At 39.2% G+C, this 9,477-nt stretch overlaps 1 protein-coding gene across 1 annotated transcript; it reads right to left on the bottom strand.

The window, feature by feature from the left end:
* Window positions 1–2,235: 2,235 nt before the first annotated feature.
* Window positions 2,236–9,060, bottom strand: LOC137950460 (protein ALTERED PHOSPHATE STARVATION RESPONSE 1-like). Its single transcript, XM_068796939.1, has 4 exons — window positions 7,622–9,060; window positions 7,089–7,279; window positions 4,820–5,043; window positions 2,236–3,377 (listed from the first exon to the last, which is right to left on the bottom strand). The coding sequence occupies exons 1-4, from the start codon at window positions 8,841–8,843 to the stop codon at window positions 2,630–2,632; spliced, it is 2,385 nt and encodes a 794-aa protein (XP_068653040.1). The 5' UTR covers window positions 8,844–9,060; the 3' UTR covers window positions 2,236–2,629.
* Window positions 9,061–9,477: the final 417 nt, after the last annotated feature.

Below are 9,477 nucleotides of genomic sequence, written 5' to 3'. Positions count from 1 at the left end.
CTCAGGGATGATGGGCTGTCGACCAACGAACACTTCTATAGATGCCAATACAAAGCTATGTGCAAGCTCCGAAGAAAATGTTGATATAGGTAAATATCATAGGCCTATGGGAAAGCTTATTTACCTCACAGTAACCAGACCAAATATATCATATGTAGTAAGTGTGGTGAGTCAGTATATGCACAAGCCACAACTTACCTATTGGCATGCTTTGGATAGGATACTGAGATATTTAAAAGGAGCTCCAAAAAAATGGCTTCTCTATAAGAATCATGGTCTCTTCAACATTGAAGGTATTTTGGATACAGATTGGGTTGAATCACCTGATGACAGGAAGTTCACTTTGGGGTATTGTACCTTAGTTGGATGTAACCTGATTACATGCAGAAGCAAAAAGCAAAATATTGTTGCAAGATCTAGTGCAGAAGCACAATACAGAGTTGTGGCCCACACAGTCAGTGAGCTTTTATAGATCAAATCCCTTCTTACTGAATTGGGTTCTTATAAAAGAGCTTTTATGAAATTATATTGCGACAACCAAGCAGCTATCCATATTACTTCAAATATGGTCTTCCACGAGAGGACAAAACATATTGAGATAGACTACCACTTTATGCGGGAGAAATTTCAGGTTGGTATCTTTGCTCTCAGACATGTTTCATCACAAGGGCAAGTAACAGACATTCTTATGAGACTAGTCACATTCAAGATTTTAACCACTATATGTGACAAGCTTGGTATCTACGATATTTTCTCTCCCCCAGTTTGAGGGGGAGTGTTGGAAGACCCAAAGTGGCACAAATGTAAATACCTCTCTCACGTCAAGAGATGGCAAAGGAGGTAATTAAGTGACCTTTTGATAAGGATGGCACAAGAGTGTAATTAAGGAAGATGATGTATGTCTACTTATGTCTTTTTTTTATAAAGCTTATAGCCCTAAGGGCATTGTAGTCATTGTGAACTTCCTTTTACAACTATAAATAGAGACCCAAGGCATGGGGTAGAGCATTAAGTCTCTCCTCTTCTCACTCAAATTCGTCCTTAGACTTCAATCTTCTCCCAAGCTCTCTCTCTCTTCTTCTCTCTAGTCAGCCTTCTCTTTCTTCTCTTTTCTCCTTCCTTCCTCTTCTATCTTCTCCACTTCTTCTTCCTCTCCTCTCTCACCACCTTGATCAAAGACCTTGTCATGGGATCCTAAATCCCACAAAATTTCAATTTGATAGGTAAAGGAAATACCATAAAAGGAACAAGTAGAGGCTCAAGAGGAGGTAGATGAAGAGAAAAAATTGATAGAGTCACATGTCTGCGTTGTGGAAGAATAAATCATTTCTTTGATCAGTGTTGAGAAAAATCTAGAAAACCAACTTGGGCTAATCAAGCAATGCAAGGTAGTAATAATAATTCTAAATTGGCGACAATGAACAAGGATGAGTTACATCAGTTTGTTAAGATTTATTTGCAAAAATCCCTTTCATCATCAAAAGTCATACCTCTACACCTTTAGCTTCTAATATTGCTACTTTAGCACAACGAAGTATGTTTATCTTATAGTAATAATCTTGGTTTTGTTACATAGAATCACCTCTAGAATGGCAGGTATGGGTAATGTTTCTACTTTATTTGTGAACCTTTCTAATGTGCTATATGTACTTAATTGTGTAGTATGTTGCCTAATTGTGTAGTTCAAGACCTTCAGACTAATAAACTTTCCCGCCCTAGTTCAAGTACCCACCCACAACCTTATTTTATGTTTTCTAGGTTTTATTTTAAGACGGCTAAAGAAGAAGATTTAAAAAAAAAAAATACAGCTACTATAGTCCCCACTAAGATTAGCCACAGGGCAGGTTTCACAAGGAAGCCGACCAACTTCTAATTGGATAACTTTAAGTCTATCTATAATTTAAGTTTATGTTATTTTATGTGTAAACTGCTATATAAAAGAAGATGAGAAAAAATTGAAAATTAACATTGTAGTGGGCAAGGATCTATAACAAGGTGGAGTTGAAAGGTAGAGACGGGGCTGAAAATAACCCCAAACAAAATTGCAGGGCTAAGTATAGTGTAGGGTTAGATTTCTTAAAACCTACCCCACGCCATCCCTAAATTCTCCACAATATCTGCATATTACTTGTGGAATGTTCAAAAAGCAGTGGTGTCTTCATAGTTTTTCCCAAGATATTCAATCACAAGATACTTCCGAGCAAAAGAAAAGATGCTTTCAAATAAAGAGCTCTAATAAAATCAATAAATCAATGAATGGCCAAAAATCCAGGATCAAAGCCTGAGGGGGGATGGGCTCAATTTGAGGCCTCCCCATCAGTTTCACTATGTACATACAATAATTTGTTAAAAGAATTGCTCACCAAAACTTCTGTCGTTTCCAGCTTGTAAGCTGGTTCAACTTCTGCTGCCAAAGGCTCATCCAACAAATCAGTCAAGATTCTCTGTACACTGGAACACTGCTATCTGTAAGTATATGCTTTATTTACTGAGAGGGAGGATCAATCCATTTTCCTGTACGAAAGTTTGTGCATTTTTAGTTCCCTTGTAATGCAAAAGCGTTAACTTCGTCAACCAATATTCAATGGAACCACTCAAAACTTAAATCACTGGACAGATTTACTGATCGTCACCTTCCTTCTTCTTGGATTCTGACCCTCTCAATATCTTCTACCATGATTGAACTAAATTTATCCATGGCCTCAAAAATTGGGACTAGACCCATTTCTATACTTCCAGCCACTGCCTCCTGCACTTGTTTGATGATTTCCACATGCTTAGCTCTCTCTTCATCTAGCCTTCTCTTCAGCAAATCTAACTGCAAAACTCCACTGCCTCGGTTAGAGGCCGAAACCACTTTCTTGTCTATTGCATCCTTACTTACCTCTAAAGATCTAAGCCTTTTCTCAAAATCTCTAGTGAGAAATTCCGCCCTTAATTTCTGCCGCCTTTCTTCGTCCTGTCTTTCCCATAATTTATGAACACTAGAAGCAAAATTCTGCATGGCCTGTGTCACATCTGCTTCCAATATTCTATCCATTACACTACACCAATCATTGGATATCACAAAAACAGGTGGGGCACCAATTCTGCCAGGAGAGAAGGGTACAACCCCATCAGGAGTTATTTCAGGTTTCTGGTCTAGACAATTGATAAGCCACCCATTCAGAGCTTTGATATAAGCTCTCTGTTTTCTGATCCACTGATCAAAACAAGCACACCAATTCAGAAGCTCTTGTTCCAGTTCAATGGTGGCTCTCGTACTTGAATCACTTCGGATCTGGGTTTTTCCAATCAGACTTGAGGTTTTGCTTTCTAAGATAGCCTGGAACTGCTTTCTGTGACACTTCATGATGTCCTTCCACATTCCCATAAATCTGTCCACGACTTTGGCTCATTAGATAGAAATCCAAAACACAAGAAAAAGGATATGGCGTTTTCCACGAAAAGAACAAGAAAAGTACAAATGGAATATGACTTCAAGGACAACTACTGAAGCTTGAAAGACAGAAGTTAGTTAAGAGAGGCATGGTCATAATGTGAAGAAGTGAAACTGAATAACTTCAAAAAACACTTTCTATGAAAGAATTCCACTTAAATATCTTATGAGAGATTCTCCTTTTTCTTGCCATCAATATTCTTCTAAGATACTGTAAAGGATTAGCAAAATTCGCAGAGCACAAATGTAGGCTGATCTTTCATACTCACATTATTTCAAGTGGCCCCACACTTTAAAAAACTTAGAGGCCAATACCCATAAAATGCTGAGTTTCATGTCTCTAAGTTGCTCAGAATATTTGTAGGCATGATGAAAAATGAAAGACAAATCAGAAAACAGTTTCTTTCCTGTAGAAGAGATCTGTATAACTAACCCGTTATGTTTAGAGGGACTCACTTAGCATCAGAAAATAGGGCAACTGAAACAGAAAAGTTGTGCCCATTAAGCAATTTTAAGTTCCAGCATTTGTTGCACTCAATTAATTGAGAGCAAAAGATATTTAAGAATTTCAAAGAAAAGAAAACGAGGGTTTCAAGAAAGACTTGAGAACTTTGAAAATTGATGTTCCATTGTGAAACATGAAGGGAGCTCCTGAACTTTAGGCAACTCACTACAATAAAAATCCTCTTAGCCTTGTGGCATTTTTATGACTAGCCTCCTTAAGGTACCAATTTTTCTCCCTCTTCTTTTTGCTTGCTGCACCTAAACTACTTATCTGCCCAAACTTTCTGGTACTAACAGCCCCACCATCATGTCTGATAGGGAACAGAGGATCCAAGTGCACATGTTAATGTGCCAAATGCTTCAATACATAACTCTAAGCTTAATTTCCTAAGCAAGACAGAGAAAGTGACACTATTAATCCATCACATGACTATAATACTGATTTAAGAACATTTAAAAATTTATTTTGTGTTTCTTATCTACATGTTATAAGTCCATGAACAACAAAAAATAAATACTATTACTACACTATCTAGCACAGACATTCTCACATTATCAACACTATAGCCACTATAATACAAATAAATGGAGCAACACGTTCAATCATGCATCTTGACTCTACTGAAACACTTCCTAGTTGAAAATAATTCTTGTTCTTAATAACAAGTTGAAAGTAAATCATAACAATTATAAAAAAAAAATTTAAATAGATAACAATTATAAATTTAAAAATTGTGAACAGGTAGTTGATTCAGCAAAGAAGGAATGCAAAATTGCAAGTTGCATGAGTTCTATCACTTCCTCTTAAATCGAAAGTTAAACTACTGAAGACATCATAAAAAAGAAATATGAACAAAAAAAATTTGACTGGCTTACCCTTGGAACAATTCAATCAGTTGAGGCTTCAATTCTTCATCTCTTAGTTTATGGATTCTGACAGCTATGGAATCAATAGCTCTAATAGCAACACTCAGTTTTGTCAACAACTTCTTAATTGAAGCCTGAGTAGCATCAATCTTGTAAGTCTCTGCCCCTCTGTCATCCAAACTCTTCAGCCTCTTGCACTGCTTGTCATAGATAATCCGTAATTTCTCTTCATCCTAAAATTAGCACAAGCACCTAAATGAATTAAAGAAGAACTGGCTTAGATAAGTAGCATCAGGGTGCCTGACCACACCTGATAGCATAAAATAATGCAATTGTTTTTTCTTTTTCAAAAAGTTTTCACTAGTGACAACTTTTAATATATTAATAAGTGTGGAAACAAAGCTAGTATAACAAGAAACAAATCCTTTCATATCATAAATCATATACTGCTTGAGACAACACTATGAATTTAGTACGAGGCATTATGAATATAAAGTTGTCACCACTTTCTGGATAGACCTGAACATGGGTCCACCAGATGCCTGATTATTAGGAGCTTGCTCATGAAAGTGCTTTTTAATAACACTCCCTGTCATTCTAAGAGTAAAGAATAAAGTGGGATCTTTATGTTGAAGTTCTCTAACTTCTTTCAAGCACTCCTTCCACATGTTTAGCTTTTCCACCTAACTCAGAACAATCAAAACAACCATGAACATATACAACATGGCGACACCCCAAATGAACTAACTAAAACAGGAAAACTAAAAAGCTCAATTGAAGTGCTTGCCAGAATTGCATCGCAGAGTTAACACTCTCCTAATGTGGCCCAACAACCACCCAGCAGTTCTTGCAACTCGTAAAAGCCATGAGATGATGTACATGCATAAGGCACTCCTAAGAGCTGATGAGTGAAAATTATGTGACTCATTTGATATTGGGAAGGCCTGAGTTAGCCGAAGAAGAACTCATGGATAAACCAAACCGACAACTTCTTTCTTAAGAGACCAAGAAACCCCAAGGGACCAGAGATGCCCATTATCAGCGATCCCTCCTGAAGGAAATATACAAACAATTTGAACAAACCTCTCTATGGTGATCCATCAAATTCAGCTTTAGAAAGCCATGCTGCTTAATTAATCGAACACTTCATAAACGGTTCCACCTTGTGTTTATTTATCTTTAGCTTAAAGCCTGCCCACTTAAAGCTGGCCCATTTAACTCTTAACCACCAGGAGCTAAAGGTATTGTTTCAGATCTTGGCTGAGCAGAGAAGACTGCCCCTTCGCAAGATGTAGGTTTGATAAAAGCAATAGCTCCATGCTTTATGCCTTCTAGACGAACTAAACTCACAAACCTCTGCACTGGCTTGAAATAAAGTTTTCCTGTTAGCTGAAAGTGCATTGGTGTAATATTGACCTGATCACAACTACTGGAAAGCACAGTCAATGTATGTGAACTACTTGGACACCATAGCCACCTATAAGAAGAATATTGCATAAAGTTCTCTGAGTGGTTCCAGATAGGGTACTCACAAAGGACAAGTACAACTGGACTGCAAATGTCCAGCACAATCATAGCAACTTTCTTCGCAAACCACGGAAAAATAAGAAAAAGCAGTAGAATGTGCTTAGATAATCTTTGCTTACTAACATGCCTAGGTCTCTTCAGTTTGAACACTACTACTAAAATTTGACACCAATAACAATTATAATACTCAACACAAAAATCCAATATCAGGTCAATGCCTGTGAAATAAGATGGCATCAAGCTGTTGAAGTGGATAATCATCAAGCTAAATATCTGTTTTAAACAAGTTTTTTTGAAGCTAAAGAAATGAAAATAACCACTAGCAAGTATCTTTGCCCTATTTTCAATTTACATATCAGCATTGTTGGTTTGTTCAGTGAGGTCCTAGTTTGTTAACTCATTCCCAGAAATTAATAAGGTGGGTAACAGAACCATTGACTCTCTACTAGGGAAAAGAAAAAATGCTATTCCCATGAATGAGATATTACTTTTTGTTTAGTATTCTATCCAAAAATCCAGCTGAACAATTCTTGATAGGATAATTTTCATAAAAAAAAAAAAAAAAAAAAAACACTTTATAGGATGATAATTATGGGAGCATATGGTTGCAAAGCCTCTTCTGATCTCTCCCCTTCCATATAGAATTTTTTTCATACAGTAAACAGTATATGCTATAAGCACACAGGGAACAGAACAAGGAAAAGAACAGTAGCAATTTCAACATGGATCTCGTTTACTAAGAACACAATACCTTAACTTCCTTGTATAGTTTCTTCTCCCACATGTACAACTTCTCCAGAGTTGAAGAAAGGCTGCCTGACTTCATACTGATGGGACTCTTAAAATTCCCATGCCTAGTCTTCCCCATTTTTGAAGACCTTGAAGGGTGCACAAATGGCAACACCGGAGGAAAAGCAACATCAAGGATCCTGCAACACATAACTGTAGCAATGTGTGTAAGTTTTTCCTTATTTTCTTTCCTTTTTTTTCTTGGACATTTTTTAAGAAATCGTAAGTTATGTTACTGAACTAACATTGAATAAAGAATATCTAATACACCCCAAACTAAGTTTAGGATTTAGGCCACCAAGAGTATTTCAGCAAATGTAACTCTAGAATGTGGTTTTTTAAAAATCTTTCAGGTTTGGATGTCTGACTGGTGAAATCACGCATATATTTGCAACCATCACCACCTAGCAACTAGATGACGCAAATCAAAAGCAACACCGATCTTAAGATAATAACCACTGAAAAGACTAGTTAAATACTACTTGAACAGCATACCCTTAAGAATGGGATTCCTTGGCCTATAACGAACCCTGCCGACCTCAAGCATCATGGCGACCTCTTTACCACAATCTGAAGCAACTACGAATAGATCCTTAATTTCCTCCACTACTTCCCGGATATCCCTTGATTGAACACTCGATAAAGTTATCTTGCTACTAGTTTGCAAAGATTCAATACTTTCCCCCGCAGACGTCTCCACCTCAAAGCTCACTCCTTTTTTCCGATCCACTTCCTCGACTTCCTCGTCGGCATCCTCTTCGACACCTTTTAATGCATTCTCTTCACTACTAGTTTTAACGTCAACATTTCCTGCCTGTCTCGTCCTTGAACTGCTACCCTCGCCATAGAGATTATCGTTCTGTGATTTTTTGAGCTTCCCATTCTCTGGCAATTTATCTGACTTTTTCGGCTTCTGGGGCTCTGTATTCTTAGGCTGAGTGAACTCGTTCACCTGTTCCGTCTCTGTTTCGTCCTCCAAGTCGGGAATCCCTTCTCTCTCCCTAACTTTACTCGAATCCGGACTGCTAATATCTGAACCTTCTCCAGTTCCATATGTATTGTAACCGTATCTATAACCGTAGCCGTACTCGTTATCGAAAGACCCAAAAGGGTTCAAAAAATCCCATGTAGAAACCTCGGGAGGGGGAGGAGGCGTGCTGGGCGCTGCTGGTGGATTCGCCATGCGACTGTCAACAGGTTCCATTGGCACCCCAAAGTAATACGGAGAAGGATGCTCGTAAACCACGGAGGGGATCGCAGAAGAGGAAGATCGCACATAGTTGTAGTAGTAGTCCGTTGTCTGCATCTGCGGCGGTGGAGATGATGATGATGGTGGCCTAGGAGAGAAATTATGTTCCGAATGCAGCACACTATCGTGATCCAAAGAGGTATCGGAGTCCGATTCGTCGGAGAGATGCAAATGCGATTCCTGGGAGATTGATTTGTGGGATAGGGAAGTAGAAGAGGAAGGGGTTTTGCTCTTACCCTCGGAAGAAGGAATGGTGATCACCGGCGACGAAGGGGCTGGACCTACCACAATCTCCTCCTCAACGAACCGCCGGAGAGCCTCTCCAATGCTTCTGGACGCTCGGAAATAGGACACGTGAGCAGCAGCCAAAGCGTACCTCTGATCGGCGGCTTCCCGAATCAAATCCTTGCGCTCTCTGCACAAAGCAACCAGCGGCAAATCGTCCACTTTGGAACTCCCACAGCCCATGACAGGGCCTAATCTGCAGTGAGCTTCTCGGATCAAACCTGAGCTGAAAAACCCTACTCCGTTTCCCTCTCGTTCCCGTCCATGGATAGAGATTTGAAGCCTAAAATTTAAATCATTTCACCTCTTCAACCTCTCTGATTTCTTGAATTTCAGCTTCGGGTCCCCGAGTCTGTCTGCAATAAACACTTATAATAATACCCTCTGTTCCGCTGTCTGAATGGATGGAATCGTCATAATTTCATGGCCTCGATGAGGTGCAGAGGGCCTGCCGCTGCTCTCTTTGCTCGTTTTCCCTCTCTACTTTCTCTCTCTTCTGCATGTGTTTTTCTGTTGGTTTCTCTCACCTCTGTAACGTTTGTCTGACGAACACGCGCAGCACACGGTCGCATGCACACGGATTCGCAGGCACACGGAAGATTCCTCGCGGAAGCATTACGTGGTGCCACGTGGCAAGGAAGACGATATCGACCTATTGAGTCTGAGAACCGGTTACGGTGAGAAGCGCGTGAGAGCTTTCTTATGGGACGTTTCCGAGGTCGTCGTTGGGTATGCGGTTAAACAGAAAATACGAATCTGACATAACCCAAAAAATCTGGCTTAGGTTTTTTTCTCATAGTGGAACAAGGTTGGGTTC

The sequence above is a fragment of the Aristolochia californica genome, unplaced genomic scaffold (assembly GCF_029961685.1).
Source record: "Aristolochia californica isolate CCGP_79_NKW_82.1479 unplaced genomic scaffold, dmAriCali1.0.hap1 SCAF_14, whole genome shotgun sequence".
NCBI classification, from domain to species: Eukaryota; Viridiplantae; Streptophyta; class Magnoliopsida; order Piperales; family Aristolochiaceae; genus Aristolochia; species Aristolochia californica.
The sequence above is the reverse complement of the archived record's forward strand: the minus strand, read 5'-3'. Positions and strand labels throughout refer to the sequence as shown.